Source organism: Acyrthosiphon pisum, chromosome X (genome assembly GCF_005508785.2).
Source record: "Acyrthosiphon pisum isolate AL4f chromosome X, pea_aphid_22Mar2018_4r6ur, whole genome shotgun sequence".
NCBI lineage: Eukaryota > Metazoa > Arthropoda > Insecta > Hemiptera > Aphididae > Acyrthosiphon > Acyrthosiphon pisum.
In genome coordinates, this window is record NC_042493.1 from 49132275 (window position 1) to 49155407 (window position 23133).

General features: G+C 32.3%; 1 protein-coding gene across 1 annotated transcript in view; it reads left to right on the forward strand.

Moving 5' to 3' along the window:
- The window catches only part of LOC100575430 (rho guanine nucleotide exchange factor 11), a 10510-nt gene extending 939 nt beyond the window's left edge, over nucleotides 1-9571 (forward strand). Inside the window, exons 3-8 of the mRNA XM_008184513.1 lie at nucleotides 8523-8636; nucleotides 8706-8804; nucleotides 8875-8967; nucleotides 9032-9225; nucleotides 9287-9470; nucleotides 9533-9571. Of these exons, the coding sequence (XP_008182735.1) occupies nucleotides 8523-8636; nucleotides 8706-8804; nucleotides 8875-8967; nucleotides 9032-9225; nucleotides 9287-9470; nucleotides 9533-9571 (723 nt within the window). The remainder of the gene's footprint in view (nucleotides 1-8522; nucleotides 8637-8705; nucleotides 8805-8874; nucleotides 8968-9031; nucleotides 9226-9286; nucleotides 9471-9532) is intronic.
- Nucleotides 9572-23133: the final 13562 nt, after the last annotated feature.

Consider the following 23133-nt stretch of genomic DNA (forward strand, 5'->3'; position numbering starts at 1 on the left):
AAACTGGGTGATTTGCAATTAGCGAAACTGGATTTAGCAATTATTTGCAATTATTTGGTGGTATTTTGAAATCATTCGGACAAAGTGGGGGGGCCAACTTCATGTACATGTTACAAGTGGGTTACTGTATAATGGATAGTATTAAATTTGAATTCAATGATATAATATCACTGGATAAGAAAAACGATTCTGAGTGGAGACGGTTTGTCAGTTTGTCAGTTTAGACATACCTATTATAGGTATACTTATCTATAGTATTAAAAAAAAATTGACCTATAATAGGTATTAATAATAAATTCCAAATTAATCATATCACAATATCAATCGGGTAACGCGTTATACATCAACAAAAAACCGTGGTACTATCATAGATATATAATAGTATACTTTAGAAGTTTCAAGTACCCACAAATAATATTATACAATCAAAACAAAATAACTAAAATAGATATTCCAGGTTTTTTAATATGTACTTTTGTTCAAATTTGAACTTAAAATGACTATAAAAATAAACTGTGCTTATGTATTTTTTAGAATTTTTGGTAACAGAATTAAATATTTACGTGGAATCTTGTTTAAAATTTTCAATCCTTAGACATAAAAGTTGAACATTTTATAAATTTTTAACTACAAATTAATTTTAAATTTGATAAATGTTGTCAAAATTTCAACTTCAAATGCTAATAAAAGATAATTGTGCCTATGTATTTTTAATATTTTTCAACTGCTATTGTAACAATGTATCTGGAGCCTTGTATTAATTTTTTACACTTTTTGGCCCAATAGATAAAACTTTATTGATATTTATAGAAAAAAAAATTAAAAAAATTGAAAAATGACAATGTCCGTAAACAGCTCAAAAAAAGTCAAGTTATTTTCAAAATTTTATCGTATATAGAAAATGCTAATTTAAACAATCAGTGAAATTTTCAAGTTTCTATAGTCACTCGTTTTTTAATTACAACAAAATAAGAAAATCGTTACGTAAAAAGTCGAGTGAATATCAAATGTTGTAAAAATATGAATATCAAACGCACATAAAAATTTAATTTGAGTTTCTTATAGACATTTTTTTTTTTGATAAAAGTAGATTATCCTTTAAGGAATCTTGTATTACATTTTAAAATCTTAGTTCTAAAAAGAAAAATTTTTACGAATTATTAACTCAAAATAATTTGCTAATTTTCGTGATTTTTACATATTTTGTCAATTTTTGAACTTTAAAGTTAATAAAAAAAAACTGTGACTAAGGATTTTTATTATTTTTCAAATCTCATTGTAACAATATAGTAGGAGCCTTGTATTAAATTGTCAAGGATTTTTACTCGACAAATAAAGTTTTATTGACATTTATAAAAAAAAAAACTAATTAAATTGGAAACTGAAATTGTCCGTAAACAGCTCAAAACAAATTAAAATATTTTGAAAATTTTATCATATATAGAAAATAGAAATTTAAACAACCAGTGAAAATTTCATGTATCTACAGTCTTTCGTTTTAAAGTTACACCAAAAACCAAAATCAATTTTCTCGAAAACAGATTTTGCGTAAAAATTCCCGGTTTTCCTTAATTTTTCTTTTGTTTTTCACGGCGCTTTTGAAAACTATTGGAAAAATTTTACTTTTGACCCCCCCAAGGCCCAAAGTACCAACTAGATTCAATTTTTTATCAGAAAAGGTACTGTTGAAGAAAATCCAAGCACTTTTACTGTCCTAAAAGATGATGACAGACACGAAAAAAATAAAAATAGAAAATAAAAAAAAAAACACACATCATTGTAAAATCAATACATTCATCGTTCCACTCAGAATCTAAAATTGTGTCTGGAATATTAGTTTATTATTACGAGAGCGTAAATGTCAACGTTCGAGTTTTGATAAATTGAATTTTTTTGTGTATACACGACGAGTAGTCGAAAAAATATTTAAATTTTAAATTTTGAGTGTGTTTTCAAAATAATCGTAAATACAAAAAAAGGAAAAGCTGGAATTTTTACATAAATCCAGTTAATGTCAAAATCGATTTTAATTTTTGGTGCAACTCGAAAACGGATTACCGTGGATACTTAAAATAATTTACCACATTTTTGGGATAGTATTTATTATACATAGTATAATAAAATATACGATATTCATTATTTTGTACTTTGGGGGTCAAAAGAAAAAATGTTTAATAGTTTTTAAACACGTCGGGAAAACAAAAAAAAAATTAAGGAAAAAACGGAATTTTTACGAGAAGTCAATTTTTATTAATTTTTTATTGGTGTAACAGAAAAAATAATGACCGTAAATACATGAAAATTTCACAAAATGTTTATATAAACAATTTCTATCCTCAATACAATTTTCAATATGTTTTGGCATTTTTTGAGTTATTTATAGACATAATTTATTTTTTATTTTTGCCGATAAAAATTATTTCGTTCGGTCAAAAAACTTGAAAATGTAATACAATGTTCTTCATAACTTGTCTGTCAAAATTAAAAAAAAAGTTGGGCGTATGTCTAATAGTTTTTTATAAGCGTCTAAAGTTAAAATGTTGAAAAATACGTAAAAATCATGAATACGCAGTTTTTATTAATTAGGAATTTATAAAAAATGTTCTATTTAAATCTAAGATTTGGAAGTTCAACACAAGATTTTCTATATGTTTTTCTACCTTTCTAAAAAAGAAAAAAATTGTTGGAAACTTAAACAAATTTTTTATGAGCGTTTGAAATTAGACGTTGGATATTCACCAGTTTTCTCCGGGAACAATTTTCTTATTTTAATGTAAATAAAAAAAAAAATTACCATAAATATTTGAAAATGTCACCAAATGTTCAGATTCCTAATTCCTATACACCAAAAAATTTTAAAATATTTTTATAATTTTTGAGCTAATTATAGACCTAAGAAATGTTTGGTTTTTTCAAATTTTTTTTTTTTAAATATCGATAAAAAAAATGTTGGCAAATGCTTGAAAATGTAAAACAATTTTCTTTATAAGTTGTTTAAATAATAGAACAAAAATAATAAAAATACATTGGGTCAATTTTTTTTTAAAAGCATTTAAACTTCAAATTTTGACCGTAATTCATCATCGAACATTTGAAAATTGTTTTGTATGTAGTTAAAAATTTATAAAATATTCAGTTTTTATAACTAAGAATTGAAAATGTAAAAAAAAGGTTTTAGGTAAGTAGTATATAGTGTAACCAAAAAATCAAAAAGATATATTATAATTATAATATTTTATAAACATTTTAAGTCAAAATTTGGTCATCAGAATAACGAATTTTTGCATATTGTTTTGTGGTTTAAAATTCATAAAAAAATTAATATTTATATTGAAGGTTTGAAAATTCAACACTAGATTCTAAATAAGTTTTTCTTACGACTACCGTAAAAAAATTCGATAAGAAAACTATTAAAAAAATGTATAAGAGTTTAAAGTTTAAAGTTAAAATCCATACAAAATCAAGAAAAATATACAAACTAATTTGTATTGAAAAGTGTATAACATTTTGAGAATTTATACCTAAGGTTTAAAAATTTAATACAAGATTCCTCATAAGCTATTATGTAAGTGGTAGTTAAAAAATAATTGAAGTGTATGGCTAATAGTTTTTTTTATCAGCATTTAAAGTTGAAATTTTGAATAAATACGTAAAAATCACGAAATTTTTTAGTTATTTTAAATTAGTAAATTCATGAAAAATGTTCTATTTAAATCTAAGATTTTAAAATTCAACACAAGATTTTCTATAAATTTTTCTCTTTCAAATAAAAAAATTACCGGAAAGTCCAACAAATTTTTTATGAGCGTTTGAAATCGTTAATAAATGGTGATATAAATATAATATAAAATATCTATCCTAGGCTGACAGACCGTCTCCGCTCAGAATCGTTTTTCGTATACAATGATATATCATTGAATACTAATTTAACACAGTGTTGCCAGAAGTTATAACTCTGAAATAGCTATATGTTCACTTCAAAATAGCTAGTAATAGCTAGATATAAAATATATTGTATAAAATGTATAATAACCACATATTCATATTTACTGCTCAACTTGCTGGTTATCAATTATCATTAATTATCACTTAATACTTTTCAGTTATCAGTATACCACAAATTTATCACTCATAGGCCATAGCACAGTTTGACAGTAAATAGTTAAATAAAATATTCACGGTTTTAGAAATTACCAATTAGAAAAATATAGTCATGGAAATAATATCATAGTAAATAGAAATAAGTGTTTCAAAATAAATGTATTTATTATGTATATTATACTCTTTCATATTAAATTTCTTAAAATAAAACAAACAAGCTGAAACAACGCAACTGCGAAACAAAATAATATAGGTAATTCATTAGAATTAATGTAACTTTATCATATCACATAATATAAGAAATTAGTTAATAGTATATTTATGAATATTAAAATAAGCAATGACTACAGAAGAATATTAATATATTATACTCTTTCATATTAAATTAAACAAAATAATATAGGTAATTCATTAGAATTAATGTAACTTTATCATATCACATAATATAAGAAATTAGTTAATAGTATATTTATGAATATTAAAATAAGCAATGACTACAGAAGAATATTAATATATTATACTCTTTCATATTAAATTAAACAAAATAATATAGGTAATTCATTAGAATTAATATATAAAAAAAAAACAAAATTATCACTTTTAGTAAATACTATATTATACAAATTGAAAGTGTTTCAAATATACTTTTTAAATAGTAACTTAAATTAAAACCAACTTGGGTCATCTATATCTATATCGTTATCATCAGAGATGTGAATAGTTGAAATAATTTCATCATATGAGTCGGTTTGTGAAGTTGGTACTTCCGTAGAACTACTAGCTTGTATTGGATTAGAAGTTGTTGGTGTATTTTGTTTTAGGTACATTTCTTGTTTACCAATCAGTTTTAATACGGCATAAGGTAATTCATAATCTGAACAACATTTTTTGTGTCTCCGTAATCCGGCTCTTATTGTAAGAAGTGAATCTAGTAGCCTTGTACCTATCCTGTTACGGATCTTTGTCTTTACTAAGTTCATTTGACTAAAAAGTCGCTCCACTTCGGCATTAGACCAAGGCAACACTAGCAATCTTGTAACAAATTCACTAAGCTCCGAAAATGGATTTGATCCAGACGCATCACGATAATTTGAGACTTCGCTCCAAAACTTTTGAGTGTTAGTGTTTTCTATCCATTTTACATTTAAAATATTGTTCCACTGAACTTCAATTTTACCAATTTGATCATTTTCTAATTGCATTAGGTTGGTTAATGGTGTGATTGAATCTTTTATTATGCTTAAGGTATTTTTTATTGAAAGAACTGAAATATTTTGAAGAATCTCAATGTTATGGGGAAGTCTTTGCTGTAGCTGTTTAAAAAGTAGTATTAAAAACTTTTTACATCTGTTTCTTAGTTGCATTTCTGAATTCGAATCCATTTTCATCTCTATAATTTTATTTTCAAACATATATCCCATGTATGGTTTAGGACATACAAAACTATCAATGTTTTTACATAACAATAAATTTTCTCTACACGTTGGATTTACTAACTTTTTTCCAACAGACTTTACTAAACTAGTCAAATCTGAGAGCAATTTTGTCGAATCAGCTGAATTTGATTCAAACGATTTGTTTACCAACTGTACCTCATATAAAATAGGTTTTAAAAAATGTAAGTAGGCCAAATTTGTATCATCATTATATATATTATACAGAACTTCAGCGGTGTAGCAATGCTCTTTAAATCTAACTATACTAAATAATGTTTTCAATTCCAGCCATTGATCCAAAATTCTACTTATGGCGGATTCTACTGACAACCATCTAGTACCACAAGACTTAACAATCTTGAGAGGATCATGGCCATCGTTTATTGTCTTATACAAAGTTTTATACTCATTTTGTCTTAATGACGAATGAGAAAACCAATTATAAGTTTCTTTTATTAGAAAATCAATATGTCTGGGAAATGATTCAGCTGCAGCTGCTGACACAGCTAACTGAAGAGAGTGACAAACACATGGTACTAATATAAGTGAAGGAACATCATCTATTAACTTCTTATATACCCCATTATTCACTCCAACCATCACTGATGCATTATCTGTTCCAATGCCTACTAACTTGTTTAATGGCAGCCCTTTATTTATAAGTGTTTGTTTAATAGTATCTGTTATAGTTTGTGCATCACAAGCTTCTATTTCAACTAAACTTAAGTAAGTTGATACAACTTCACCAATTTCTCTGTGTAAAAACATAATAGTTATACCCAAAAATTTGTTCACACTTATGTCAGTTGATTCATCAATTAAAATGCTATAATAATTATCACCAATACTTTGTTTCAGATTTGACACAAAATGTGGGGCTAAAACCGAATTTATTATAGCAGTACATTTTGTTCTATGTAATGACAAATTTAAGGCTGCTTCACTGGTTTTAAACTGTTTTGCACAGAGTACTCCTAAGTGATCCACAGATAATATGGAACAATGAGCAGCAATAAATAAACTTAAACCCCCTGCAGCTGCATTTGAGGCTACTGAATCTTTAACGTATGTTGAAATCGACTTAGACGTCGATACCACTCCAACAGCGTTCAAATGTTTTTTTGATTTAGCATGCGCCAACAAATCAAACCGCTTAGCATTAATTTCGGTCTTACAATACTTACATCTGGCTTTAGACGAATTCGTATCAATTTCAAGTAGCCAATTTTTGAAGTCTCTGTCTTCTAGCCATTCTTTCCGAAACTTTTGTAAGTATTGTGGCTTACCCATAATTTAATAATAATAACAAAATTTATTTAATAATAATACACTTTTCACTGTTCACTGTTCACAGGAATTACTACAATTATATCAACTGAGATGATCTACAGATAATTATTAATTATAATATATTTGAATTTATGCGGGAAATGTTGGTATATTATCATATTACGCATATATTATCATATAAGGTTCTATACCTTATATTTTAAACGGTAATTTATATAAATAATAAATAAATTATTTTAAAATGTTAATAACATTCATTATCAGTGACTAGTGGGATATTCACATAATATATAATAAAAATAGTCGATTAGGTATACTTTATTTGGTCTCAATTGTTCCCCTTGAATACCGCTGATAAGACCTGTCTATCTTAGTCCGTGGTTAGGATAGATATTCTATGGACATATAAACATATTATAGACATAAAATATTAATTTATAACAAATATTTATAATTATAGCTATATTTTAGTAAATATTCCTTAAAGAATTGCTAGTTTTCTAGCTAACTGCTAGTTACTGAATTTAATAGCTAAGTGCCCACTGAAAATAGCTAGTTTTAGCTATAAAATAGCTAAAATGGCAACACTGGTGCTGACGGATCGAACAAAAGCGGGCGAGCGCGGACGAGGTTGTAGCGCGTAGTGGGTACAAAAAAGACTAGGCCGTGTAAGCCGCCCGACACTTCGAAGGGGCGAACCACGGACTACTACGCCGCGGAGGTGCCGAGCGGTGTTGCCAACGTTGGGAAGCGTGACCGGAGGGGTGAGAGCAATGTGGTGAGGCCGGTGGCCTACCACAATAATTACACTAAATTTTATCTAGATAAAGATAAAAATTAGTACATTTTTATCTAGATAAATATGAGATAATTTCATGTTTAATTTTGAAAATATTCAGGATACCTAATTGAGTCTACAGGTAAAAAAAAAATTCATAATTTAAAATTGTTTAAAGCATAGGACAGAGGTTGTACAGATCGGTTAAGCGATAACTGAAATACCGGGAATTCTAATAGGGTTTTATAAATATTAAATTGTTATAAATTACATTTATGATAATATTATTATGCTTGTGAGTCCAATATCCATGAATGTTGTTTTATTTTTGTCGGCTTAAAACAATAATTTTTTTTCATACTTTGTACACAATTCTATGAAACGGGTACCTATCAGCTAATGAGAGCATTCGTTGTTGGCCGGCGAGTAGCAGGGATAGATGTTTTTGCTTTTGCTGTTATTAGTTGTTCTTACAATCTTACCTACTACATGCCCATTACATATTTCTATTTTTGGGTTTTCTCATTGTTTACGATGTAAAACTCCAGACTAACAATGAATATTAATAAATATTAAAATCATGGTATTGTAATGCATATTACTAAATACTAAACGTGTTTTCTATGTAATAGATGATAAATAGAAAAATGAAAAAATAAAATAATAAAAATATTTTAAATTTTCAAATTTTTATTTAGTTCATTTAAATAAATTATCTAGATAAGAACTCATAGATAACTAGAATTTTATCTAGATGAAGATAAAGATAACTGAGTAGAAATTTATCTAGATAAGATAAAAGATAAATTTATCTAGATATTTCCCAACACTGTCTGTAAGTTTTTTCAAAAATTATAATAAGGTTATTTTTGTATTAGTGCAATACATTTAAAATAAATAATCCATTATTTTTCCAGAGCCATTTAGAAGAACATGGCCCATTTAAAAGTTTTACTAAATTAGTAGAAAATAATGCACATATAGCAGTGTTTTTAAACTATGTGTTATCAAATAGTGATCCCTCAGCTTTAGTATGTATACTAAAAATCTTTAAACCACTTCTAGGAAAAAATTTAATTATTAGAATTTTATGTTTACAGTTATTCTATTTAGTTACTAATTTATTTAAAGAAGGCAATGCCAAAGAAATGAAAAAATGGGCATATGAAATCCATTCCAGTTTTCTAGTGCCTTGTGCTGTACGTTTATAATATTTTAACTTATGTTTGTACTAAAAATAAGTTTAATTGAATTATTTCTTAAATATAGCCATTGAGACTGACTAATATTGAAGAGAATCTTGTTGGTGAAATTGATGACATTTTACAAAAATATTCGGATCGTGAAGAAATTTTACGTAAAGTAAGTTAAATAAAATTTGAATACAATAAATATTCATTTTTTTTACATCAAATCATTATTTCAGGTGTTTTGGAAAGCTCGAACCAAAGCAAAAGAAGAGTTAAATGAACAGCTGAGTGATTTTCGTCATAGACGAACGGCTGGTTTGGGCACACTGTTTGGCCCTCCTGATTTCCAACTTGATGATAGTATCAATGATAAAGTAAAAGAATTAGAAATAATTGAAATGATTCTTGTTCCTAATATGGAACCATTTATGTAAGTATTTATCATAATATTACATTTGTGTCCTTGTTTTAATGTTGATGTTATTTTTTAGAGAGGATATGGACAAAGAAATTGTAGATGATAGAAGATTTACAATTGCAGCTGCACTGGCTACAGTTATGAGTAAAATATTTGGGCTTCGGGGAACTCAATTTAATTCTCTTTTAGATCGTTGTCCTACATTTGTTTCGAAAGAAAAATCTCTGAAAGCTAAACTTATTGGAAAATGTCGAAAAGTAACTACATTCTATTTAATTTTTGAAACATTATTATAAAAAGAATTAAATTATATTTACAGTTTACTAACAAAGGGCATCATTTTGTCGCTCATCAGTAGAGGTCGGATTTATATTCTCTTAAAATCCTTAAAATATGATGTTTTTATGTCACATAAAATAGGCAATATATTCTCTTAATATTCTTTTAAAATACCGGATATATGATGTATTATGTGTTTAAATATGTCAAATATTCTTTTAATATTAAAAAAAAAAAATTCAGTTTAAATTTATTTTTTATTAATTTGGTTTTAAATATATTTAATTTAATTAATTTTACAATAACAATTGATAACTATATATTGTTCCATATGTTCCGGTGTCATTTTAGTACGCCGGTTTGTAAGAATGTTCTTGTATATGCTGAAGGATCGTTCGACATCAACTGATGTCACTGGAGAATATTGCAAGTCGGCTACCATAGTCGGTGAATAATTTTCCGGAAGTTGTACTGTGTTATTTCCACAAAGAACTTGTCCAATATTTTTCAAAAATTTGTAGCCTTTGTTTTTTTTATTGAAGTTGCAATATTTTTGTCTTTACTACTTCTCCTTTTTCTCCTGGTATCTGCTCAAGTTGTGTAAAAGTGTTTTCGATAATATTTATCATATCAACTAAGGCAGTATTTGATTTTTCCAAACTTTTGATAGTTGTAACAATTTGAAGAAAATTAGTTTTAATAAAAATCAAATCATTTTTTACAGACTGTAAGTGTAACATGTTTTTGCATTTTTCAATACTGACTGACGAATTTTCTTCACTTAATTTGTCTATAACATTTTTCAAACCCTCAAAATGATCGCAATTAAATACAGCGGCTTCCAGCCAAGTTCCCCACCTAGTTAATACGGGTTCTGGAGGTAATGACACATTGGGCAATATTTCTTTGTACACCTGGACATGATATGGCGCTTTTAAAAATACTTTTTTTAGATTACTGATTAATTTGTTCACATTTGGAAACATTTCTCCGACCTTCTCTGCAACCCTGTTCATCATGTGAGCTACACACGTAACGTGAATTAAATTTGGGTAGAAAACTTTTAGTGTATCACCGGTTTTTGTCATGTATGGAGCTGCATCCGAGAACATTAACAACACTTTTTCGTCATTTCCACCCAACGGCCATAATAATTTTAGTCCATCATTGATAAACCGAGCAATAGTGGAATGATTAGTTTTTTCCAAAACTTTGCATGTCAGGAGAAATGGGCGAGTCGGAGTATTTGATTTTAATATTCCCACCAGTAAATTTGCAACATAACGACCGTTTGTATCTGTAGTTTCATCTACAGCAATCCAAATATTATTTTCACCAATTTCATTTTTAATTTTTGTTAAAGTACCTATTATAGTAGCACGGTTCGAGATAATTTTTACGTAACGCACTTTCATCTGGTATATGTTTGCCAGTGTATTTCTCTAAAAATGTACGAAATTGAGGAACTTGCATTTTATACCAAGGTATATTAGCTGCTACTAAGGCTAGACACAAATCTTTGTTAAAATCATTTAAGTTGTTTTCATTGGGAGTAGCTTCTGATAAAAATAATTGTTTTGATGAAGTATTTAATTTACGTTTTAAACCATTTATGTGGACATTAGTATGTACATGTTGTGTTACCTGTGATTTTTTGGTGCAAGGAATATTTTTGTCACAAACTTGACAAAAAATTGTTGCACCGTCTGTCGTGAAAATTGTTTGTTGGTTATTGTACGACGAAATCCATTGAGCAAATAAACTTTTCGAACTGCTTGAAGTTTTCAGCATATTTGTATGTTATAAACAGTTATAGTAATATGAGACGAGTGGAAAGAAAATATTATGTATGCAATAATATATCGCACTCAGATATCAACACTCGACGCGACGCGATGGACGACTAGTAGACGACGAGAATAGTCGTGACAGCACTGACAGCTAACGAAATAACCGATGTGCTATCGCAATCGATAAGGAATACCTGGAGATTAATTTTTATTAAAACCCAGAAATAAATCATTTAGTGAACATTGTATTTATCAAAGTACTGATATACGTGAAATATGTTCATTATATGCCGATGTTAGAAAAATATTCTCAAATATTCTGTAACGTGTAAAATATTCTTAAATATTATACACAATATTATCTAAAATATTCCCTAAAATATGCTTTTTTATGCAAAATAAATTTTTTCCTGTGAATTCTGTGTTTCATGGTTCGTAAAGATTTCTCACTCCCATTTAACTGCATAGACTAGAAACAAATATGTAAAATCATAAAAATCCGACCTCTACTCATCAGTATTTCACTGTGACTTATTGCAATCATTGCCAGTTAATTATTTGGGGAATTGGACCATAAGGTTATCAATGCACTAGTATGTTAATACAATCAAATTAATTATTAAAAAGCATTAAAATAAATAAATATATTTTATTTTTAGATTGTATTTTAAATATTCATCGTGTTTGTGTGAAAGTTTTGGATGAAAACTGTCCTGGTCCAATAGTGAAAAAAGATAAAGCCAATGATCGCATTAGTAAATTTATGGATAAAATTCGACCTGAACGTGAAACTCGAAGAAAACCTGGTTTGAACTTTGTTCAAAGTAATAAGTTTGTTTGGTAAATTTAACATATTAACTAATTTTTTTGTTATATCTGTTAAGTTGAAAAAAAATATTTACTAATTTATGTGTTATTCATTATTATGTTTTATTTGAAGTGATGAATTAGATTTACCAATCATTGATTATCACAAAAACTTGACAATAGGAAACATTGGGCGGTGATAAAAAATAATTAATGGCATATAAACATTAGATGATTTGCAAAGATACAACAATTCAGTAAAACGCATTATTAAATATATTTTGGCAAAATATTATGTTTTTGTTTTTCATGCCTATTTCCATTACCATTGGTTAAATATTTTTTGTTGCACATATCACTAGAATATCTGAAGGCTATATCTGCCTTTAAATGTATGTAAATATGTGATTTCTTTTTGAATTTTATTTTCTTTCTTCTACACTTTTCTTCAATAATACAACTGTAACGCATTTCGTATGAATGCCTGCACAAAATATGGCACTTTAGATTTGATAAATCCCTATATGATGTGCCACAGAATTCGCACGAAAATGGTTTTTCACCAGTGTGAATTATTTCATGTCCCGTTAAGTAAACAAAATATGGCTCTTTAGATTTGATAAATCTCTATAGGATGTGCCACAGAATTCGCACGAAAATTGTTTTTCACCAGTGTGAATTATTTTATGTCCCGTTAAGTAAACAAAATATGGCTCTTTAGATTTGATAAATCTCTATAGGATGTGCCACAGAATTCGCACGAAAATGGTTTTTCACCAGTGTGAATTATTTTATGTCCCGTTAAGTAAACAAAATATGGCTCTTTAGATTTGATAAATCTCTATAGGATGTGCCACAGAATTCGCACGAAAATGGTTTTTCACCAGTGTGAATTATTTTATGTCCCGTTAAGTAAACAAAATATGGCTCTTTAGATTTGATAAATCTCTATAGGATGTGTCACAGAATTCGCACGAAAATGGTTTTTCACCAGTGTGAATTATTTTATGTCTCGTTAAGTAAACAAAATATGGCTCTTTAGATTTGATAAATCCCTATAGGATGTGCCACAGAATTCGCACGAAAATTGTTTTTCACCAGTGTGAATTATTTTATGTCCCGTTAAGTAAACAAAATATGGCTCTTTAGATTTGATAAATCTCTATAGGATGTGCCACAGAATTCGCACGAAAATGGTTTTTCACCAGTGTGAATTATTTTATGTCCCGTTAAGTAAACAAAATATGGCTCTTTAGATTTGATAAATCTCTATAGGATGTGCCACAGAATTCGCACGAAAATGGTTTTTCACCAGTGTGAATTATTTTATGTCCCGTTAAGTAAACAAAATATGGCTCTTTAGATTTGATAAATCTCTATAGGATGTGTCACAGAATTCGCACGAAAATGGTTTTTCACCAGTGTGAATTATTTTATGTCCCGTTAAGTAAACAAAATATGGCTCTTTAGATTTGATAAATCCCTATAGGATGTGCCACAGAATTCGCACGAAAATGGTTTTTCACCAGTGTGAATTATTTTATGTCCCGTTAAGTAAACAAAATATGGCTCTTTAGATTTGATAAATCTCTATAGGATGTGCCACAGAATTCGCACGAAAATGGTTTTTCACCAGTGTGAATTATTTTATGTCCCGTTAAGTAAACAAAATATGGCTCTTTAGATTTGATAAATCCCTATAGGAAGTGCCACAGAATTCGCACGAAAATGGTTTTTCACCAGTGTGAATTATTTCATGTCCCGTTAAGTGATGCTTCATTTTAAAATGTTTAAAGTATATATTGCATTTGAACATTTTTATATCCAAGACCTAGAAAACAAAATTTGAAGAATGCAAATCGTCATACGTGTCGTGCGGGTCGTAGGAAAACAAGTGACTCTTACAATCCGGTTCACTGAACGGCCGGCCGACGGTTCGGGCGTAGGCGTTTGCGCATCGCTATTGTTATGAATGACCTTTTTTGTAGGCCGTTTGCGCATCACTATTGTTAAAAAAGGCATAGGGTGTTTTCCGATCGCTATTGTTACAAAAAACCTTTATATAGGCCGTTTGCGCATAGCTATTGTAAAAAAGGCATAGGGTGTTTTCCCTACCTATTGTTACAAATAACCTTTTTATAGGCCGATTGCGCATTGCAAATTACGTATACCAGGTTTTATTTACACTTACAAAAATAATTGTCAATATTCATAATTCATATTTAAAAAATTACAAAATTAATATTCACATTTACCAAAAAAAAAAAAAATATATAATATTATTTAATCATCTACTGACTAGATTTGTTATAAATTGCAAAAGTATTTACATATAAATATTATCTAAATATTTTTGAACCTGTACCCCATTATTTTTAAAAATTGTTGTCGATTTATTTCCCCATTTGTATACTTAAAATAATTTTCGTTTGCGAATCGTATATTTTTTACTTCTTTGGATCGTAAAGGGGTTGACTCTTCTTTCATTTTTATATCGGTTTCCACTTGAATTTCTTTTAAAACTTCAAGTACCTAAAATTAATATTCAATTAAAATAACGAATTAAGGTAAGTAAGCTAATAATTTGATCTTACCTTCCATATAGATGGATGTGCTGAATAAAATTGTTCGTTAAAATGCCTATGAAATGATTCTGGCCCATTTGTAGTTTTTGGCATACTCGAAGGTGCTTCGGCCCACATTTCAGGAGGAAACAAACAATCTTCGTCTATATAGTTTTTAAGGACATAGTCAGAAAATTCTAATGCATTTTCACTTGGGGAAATTTCAATCAGTTCGCAAAATGCTTCTGATACTTCTGTATAAGGTAAAAATGAAAGCCCAAACAATTTTTTCAACCATTTTCCAGTTTCCGATTCACTATTATTGTACTCATTTCTAAGAGTAGGAAAATCTTGATTTAATTTTCTATACCAAGATTGGCCAAGATGGAACTTACAACCTAGTATTTTGCATTCTGGAAAAACAAACTTAATTGCAATATGGGCGCTTATTTCAAAATCGGTTCTTATTAAATTAGGCTTGAACGACAAATTAAATGAACCACACAACTCCTTTAAAAAGTTCCACATCTTAGTATAACATTCCGTACTTTTTCCGCTTAATAAAAAGTATACTAACGGCAGATATATATTATTTTTATAAGCATGTATAGTATACATTTGATAAAAATATTTTGGACAGTAATTAAATGTACCATCAGCAAAGAGTGGAAGAGAAGTACACATACATTGTAAATTTGTTTTGCAAGTTATAGCAACAATCGAATTATCGTCGTGTACGAAAACAAATCTTTCCAGCTTGAATGTTAGAATTTCATTTTGTCTAATTGTTAGTTGTTGCACTGCGTCTTCAATGGACTTTGGAAGAACTGGTTGACTTTTCCTTCGTTGCCTATAGATGTGTCGTCTAAAATTAGATATATCACGCATATCCACAACTTCTGATACTGCAATTGCTCTCCGAATAAGTTTATTGGGTCTAATAGTTGGATCTTCAATTGCTTTCCTCTTAAGCACTACATCAATCTAAATGTTTTGAAAGTTAATTAGTGAATATAATATAGTAAAAAAAAAGTAGTATAGTATAATATATAATATAGGTATATATATATAATAAAATATAGTCTTTATTTATATATTCTTGCGATCTTTACGTTAATAAACGTAAAATATTAAAATTTAACTATAATTTTTTTATAAATTAAAATAGTGTTTCTGATATGTAGGTATATCATGCCAAAAAAAAAAAAAAAAAAATTATGACTTAAACTTACTTTCAACTTTTCAATATCACTGGATGAAAGAGGATTGTGTTTATGGGTGCCACGGGATTCTAAGAGTTCTGGCCTATCGTTGGTTTTCACTGAAGCAAGTGGGACCTAGTTGGAAACCGGATGACGCAATCGGACGACAGCACGGGAAAATGGTGACTGCGTAGAATCACACACATTTTTTTTGCACTTTGCTATGAATCGAACCGATGACTGTGTGAGTCGTAATCAACTGCGTGACCACTGCGCCACTCCGGCCCTACACTGAAGCATAGCACGTTTTTTTCGGACATTTCCATATGATATCACCTGTGTTTAGTTCGTTACATTTTGTATACATATATTCATGCACGATTATTGCTGGAGCACCTCTCTTCGATTGTATCACATGTAATGTAGTCATTTTATACTTATATATTTTAAAATATTGTTTTTATATTTAAATGACCGTTAATACGAACGACTGTTAATATTTAATGATAACGAACTGTGATGATAAGCTTCTCAAGCTTTTGTATCTACGTAACCTCGAAAAACCAACAGTTGTACATATTGTTGATTTTCGTATAAATCTACAACCGTGGTTCCTAGGCTTATAAATTATCATTTATCAGTTAGGTATATATATTATCTCACCAATATATCCGGTCATATCACTAATAGGTAGATAGGTATAGGTAGTAGGTACCTTTCTATTGTTAAAATTTGCGATGCGCAAACGACCTACCAAATTTCTTACCTGAGGTACTAATGATGCGCAAACGACAAACTCTGGACGGTTCCTGGCGCGGTTGTCGGGCGCCGGCGTCGTCCGTCGTCGATTGGCGGTTTGTTTGAGACGCACAGCGCAGCTTTCCGCGCAAAAGGCTATTTGAATTCAAACAGCCATTGCGCGGGACCGCGTCATACTCCCCCCCCCCCCCAACCGCCAACGAAGGTGGTGTTCCGGCCGTTGCCGGTGTTGGCAGCGGGTTGGCGGCCGTTCCTGGCGGCTAGGTAGTTGATGACCTCGGCGCCGGTATTGGTTTCTCCATTAGCGGCCGCGGTTGTGGTCGTAGTGGTGCCTTTGCTGTTGGCGGTGGTGGCGCCCGTCGGGGGTTGGCCGCTGGTCGTGCCATGGTGGCCGGTCGTGCCGTTGGCACCGGACGTGTCACCCTTCTGGGGTTGCGCGACCTGTGTGCCTCACCGTGGTTGTGGGTTAGCCGCTTGTCGCTCTCCGAAATACGGCAGTGCGGTCTTCCCACCCCCGCGTGTAGGTGGCCCACAGTACCGGGTCCCGCTGGAGCTCCGCCGTGGACATTTGGCGAACACGCGCCGCCGTGGTGGTGTTTGTGCCCTCCTCCAAGCTGGCCGCCCTCAGCAGCTGTTGGCTGCGCTCTAGTAGTTCTGCCGCTTGTTGGAGGGTGCTGGGTGTTGTCGAGGGTTGTTGTTGCTCCATATCGGGTGTGATGCTTTGCCGACTGAAATAAAGTACACTAAATGCTATTGTGGGTTTATTGTTTGGGGGCTCTGCGGTGGTCGCCCGTTTGAGGCAGGACACTAGAATTTTGCGTGCTGGCTGTTGGTCTGTGATGAACACACCTTTGCCTACGCGTTTGTGCAGCTTTACCGGTCCCCACCATTTCGGTGCGAAGCCGGCCTGAAATTTTTTGTGCGCGTTTGATAGGTGGTGTGCCTTGTATTTCACCGTGTCACCTGTCTTGTACTTCTTGTTCGTCGGGCCACCTGTTACAGGTAGTGCCGCACTACTAGTGCGGTTAGTACTTTGGTTTCGAGGTTCGTCCTATCCATATTTATTTGTTCGATCGGGTTGTCCGCTGTCCGCGACAATATTCAGTCCCCCAGCCTTTTGCCCTCTCTCCCGAGGACGAGTACCGATGGTGGATATCCTGTCCGGTCGTTGCGCCTATTCCTGATCGAAAAAAGTATGGGGGCTAATCTGGTGTCCCAGGTGTTGTGGTTGCCATTGACGAGTAGCGCGCGTAGACCTTTTTTTAATTCCTGGTTACGGCGTTCGACTGGGTTGGCCCTCGGGTGATATACCGGAGTTGTCCAGCCCTCGGCTCCCCACTGTTCGATCGCTTTACGCATATCGTTTGCTGCGAACTGTGGGCCGTTGTCGCTTAAGCACACACGGGGGTATCCAAAACGTGAAAAGAATTCTCGTTCGAGCGTTTCGGTTATTGTTTTTGTAGTGGCTGTTCCGAGGGGGTAAGCCTCGGTCCATCTACTAAACAAGTCCGTGGCGACCAGTATATATTGTTTTCCCCTACTCGTGCCCATGAGGTCTATGCTTACCACCTCCCAGAGTTGTCGGAGTATTCTGGTGGTCGCGGGGCCGTCTGCGCGCGTGTTTAGTGGTTTGGTACACGCGCATATGTGACACGACTTGACGTACAGTCGGATGTCGTTTTTTTGTCCTTTCCAAAAAAACCGTTATTTGAACGCCCTGTACGTTTCTTTCCAGCCCGGGTGGTTTGCGAGTACGTGATCGTGGTATGTCCAGATCACGTTCTGCGTGTTGTCTTTTGGGATGTCCACGGGTGTGTGTTCGCCCAACTTTATCCGGAGAAGACCGTCAGTAAAAATGAATTGTTTTTTTTTTCCGAGGTACTTCCGGTGTTGTGCGCTGGGTCGTCCGTTGTCATTTTGTGCGCTATGTCTCGTGTGTTGGGGTCATTGGTCTGCCGTGTCACGAGCATAGCGTGTGTGATTGTGGGACCACTAGTGGTGTTAGCTTGGTCCGTCGTGGCGAACAGATTGTCGGCCGGTGAGCTAGTAGTGGTGATGAGTGGTGAGGTGGGTACTCCTACTAGTCGTTCCTCGAGGTGTTCCTCGTCTACCGGTGGTCGGGTTGCGGGAGAGCATGTCCGGCGCCTCGTTCTGTACGCCGGGCACATGCGTGGTTTTGTAATCCAGGTTGGCCAGCTGTAGTGCCCACCTGGTTAATTTTGAGTTTGTGTTTTTGGCTCGGTGGAACCATGTGAGTGTAACAGGAGATTTTTACCCCCGGATATTTTTACCCCCCCCCCCCCCCGGTAAAATTAACCTAGGATATAAGAAAAATTAGGGTATGTGAAATATCAAAAATTAAAAATGCTCACATCTCGCTTGAAAATTAAAATATTAAAAAATCGCCCACGCTAAGATCCAGATAATGTTCTTAACTAAAAGTTTGATTATAGGTCATTTCACCCTATCGCCATCAAAACCAACAGCACACTAAAGAGAATATTTTGAACTATTGTGAACGACAATTTGCTATGTCATGCTTGTGTAAGACGGAGACAACACATACGGGTGTAGCGTCCTCTTAATGTGTTGGCTTTATTTGCATGTCACCGGTCAATACAATAATCATGCCAGATAAGCTTATCGATGAACTGAGCATCCAAAAAAATAGAAAACAGGATTTTGTATTATAACTATTTTTTTTGTTTATCATATTTTGTTATTTTGTTTATAAACACGGGATTGTCGTTAGTATGAATTTATAATAAATGTTATTAGGTACTATACAATTTGTGTTAATTCTTATTTCACCTTGATCCACACTAAACTCTACAAGTTAGAGGATTTTAAAAATGTTTATTATATTCGTATTTATTGAGTGTACCTATTAATTATATATTTCATCCCCCCCCCCCCCCTATCAAAATTCCTAAATACGCCACTGCATAATACAGATGTATTTTGTATTAAAGTGATTTCTTTTGACTATAGGCTAGGATTGATAAAACTTATCCTTTGTGCAACCTGTCAAATTTTTATCGATTCGATAACCTATTTAATGGTTTAATAATACAGATCGATAAGCATATTGTCTGTTACATAAACAATTTTTATCTTTTATCGATCCGATCAATATGTTGTTATCGGTTCGATAACTTGAAGGCCCGATTTTGGTTCGATAAATATATATTTTTATTTCTTTATTATTAGATATAACACAATCTGTACTCAAACAGCACAATAAGAGTATGAGCTAGTGACAAAGAAATTGAAAATTTAGAATGAAGAAGCCACCCACTGATGACACATAGTATTTTTAATTTTTATATTTATTTTGGATCAAGGGTTTAGTAGGTCTCTGCACCATTTTCGCTTAAGGCAACGAAGAGGGTTGCCAGGGATGGTTAATGTAGCTAGATTTTTTAGAAGTGCGTTTGGATGAAAGTTAAAGCGTAGGTGGAATCGTTTATAATAATTGTTTGCCTCTTCTTGAAGTGATTTCATTTGTAGGTCTTTTTGCGGAGTGTGATTAGATTACATATGGTGGAGAATTGGTAATTTTTCTTAGTGTTTTGTTTTGGAACTGCTGAATTTTATTTAGATTAGAAATGTTTGCATTGCCCCATAGCTGTAGGCCGTATGTCAAAATTTGCTTTAACAGAGATTTGTAGAGGAATAATTTAATATTTAGTTTTGAGTGTTTGTTGTTGATGATTAGGGTTTTGAGCATTTGTAAGCGGGAGTTTAATTGTAATCTTTTGGCTTTGATGTGGTGAGCCCAGGTAAGACGGCGGTCGAGAATTAGCCCGAGATATTTGACATTTGGGGATGGGAGGATCTGAGTACCAAAAAGCGTTACTTCTGGGCATAGTGCTAATTTAAGTGTAAATGTAGTATGTACAGATTTGGATTGGTTTATTTTAAAACGCCACTTTTTATACCAGTATTCCATTAGTAAAAGATGGTATTGTAGATTTTTGGAAGCTATAGTAGGATCTGGACTGGATGATATTATGACTTTGTCGTCCACATAGTCTGCTACTAATGTGTTGTATGTGGTCAGTTGGTCGGATGTATTGTACAGAATTGGGGAGAGGATTCTACCTTGCGGAACACCTGCCGCAATACCAGCTATATCAGAGTCTAAAGAACCATAATGGACCTGGAAGTGCCGGTCTGCGAGATATGATTTGACTAAAATGTTGGGTGTAGGAATTTTTTTAATTTGTATAACAGACCTTCATGCCACACTCTATCAAAGGCCTGGGATACATCAAGGAATGCGCAGGTACAGTATCGTTTTTTTTCAAGGGCAAAGGAGACAGCGTCAACAACTCTATGGACTTGGTGAATAGTCGAGTGTTTAGCACGAAAACCAAATTGATAGTCTGGTAAGATTTTTTATCAAACATAATAGGAAGGATACGTTTAAGCAAAAGTCTTTCCAGTATTTTGCCGAAAAACGGCAATAAGCTGATCGGTCTATAAGAGCCTAAGGCGTCAAGTGGTTTACTCGGTTTTGGGATTAGAATGATTTTAGAAAATTTCCAGAGAAAGGAGAAGTAAGAGAGTCTTAGGGTAGCATTGAAAATCTGGGTAAGGAGGGTAATAGCACGTTTTGGTAAGCATCTGGCGACTTCCGCTGTAATTAAATCGAATCCTGGGGATTTCCTAAGTGAGTATTTTTATATTGTAAATTTTACGTCACTGGGTGTCAAGTGTTTTACTGGTATAGATACAGGGAGGGGAGAGTCTAGATACATTTGTACGGTGTTTGTAGTAGCTAGTGAGAATGTTTCAATGTGAGGTCGGAAATTTCATGAAGATTATTTTTAAATAGTTCTGCTTTTTCAACATCAGAAGAAGCAAGACTGCCGTCTGGGTTTTTTATTGGGGGCGATGAGGCTTTGTATTGGAGAGCTTGTTTTATTGCCTTCTAGAGACTGAAATCTTTGGTCGAGAGGTTAGTCAAGTGATTTGCAAATGAAATATCTTTATTTTTAGATAAAACTTTCTTGAGTGTGTTAGACAAGTTATTGTGTTTTTATTTAAGAGATGGGAGACGGTCTCGTTGGTACAGGGCTCTTGCTCTCCGTTTTTCCACATACACCTAAATATATTTATAATAGTAATTATTTTTAACTGAAATAACGAAGATTTTCAAGAAGAAAAAATTAATACGTATCGGTATGGAATAGTTACGTAGGTAATAATCGAAATCTAAGTCCGATACGGGTCCGATACATATCGCTTGTATATTGCACATGTAACTTCTTGAACGCTCTTGAACTCAAATTTCTTCCTTGAAAATCTTGAACCTCTATGCGAGTTGTACGCGAGTCATTACATTTCTAATTTTACATAATTCCATATTATATATCTCTACTACATCTAATATATACCTCGGGTGGTGATCACAATTAAATGTAGCTGAGATGTTTGAAATGTATTATACATATTATACTCAGTATGATTTCTATGAGATGTAACAATGGAAGTAACATGTACATCCTTTCTTTGAAATCCCTTGGATATGAATTTGTTACGAATGTTTTAATCATTTCTGTTACGTTCATAATACATTGCCTGGATATTATATTTGAGAAGTTAAATTTCATTAATTTAGAATAATATCTTAGATACGTATTATAGATGTTTGTTGCGAGGTTGAATTTAAGACCATAATTGACCTTTTCTGCGAAGTGATGTCAATCCCATGGCACAGTGGGGTAACTTGTTTAATTTTTAGTACCAGCACATCGAATTTCCTGGATTCCGTTTTCGTAATATTCCTTAATACTCCGCGATCAACACATTTCACCATTTTCTTTGGCCGTGACCGTTTCGCCGCCGGACCATTCGCCGCGACCGTTTCGCTGCGAAGGGCTAACCTCTCCGCATAATATGAATAATACCAATTATGTACCTACCTATCATTTAATATAGGTATAACAATTGGTATTAGGTACAAAGATTATACAATTTTTTCAAACCTCACCACCCGAATATTTCAACGTTTATCCCCGATTATCACATTTTTGATTTTGAAACATATATTTCGATATGTTTCTCAATTCAAATCAGATACATTTTATCACCCCTCCTACTGGAATTCGCTTTCAGTGCTTGCACTCTGTTGGGCCGGGGGCAAACGCTTTTATTTTAGAATCCATAATAAATAATAATATAACAAAGTCCCACAAAACAATACTTATCAGAAAGAAAAAATAACAATATATTTTGTAGGTAGGTATACGTTCACGGCTTAATGGCACGTGACAATAATTATGAAATTATTATCTAGGTATATGATTTTTAATAGACATGCAAATGACAAATGTACCTACAATTAATACAATATCCTGACTGTTTAATGTAATGATTAGTTTGTAATCGTTTATTTGACACTACAGATATTTGATAACCTCCTATGTACTTCCCACGGGCTACGTACAAATCCAAAATTGAACTTTATTCATATTTGTTACATAATGCATACCATGTAAGAAAAGGCACTAT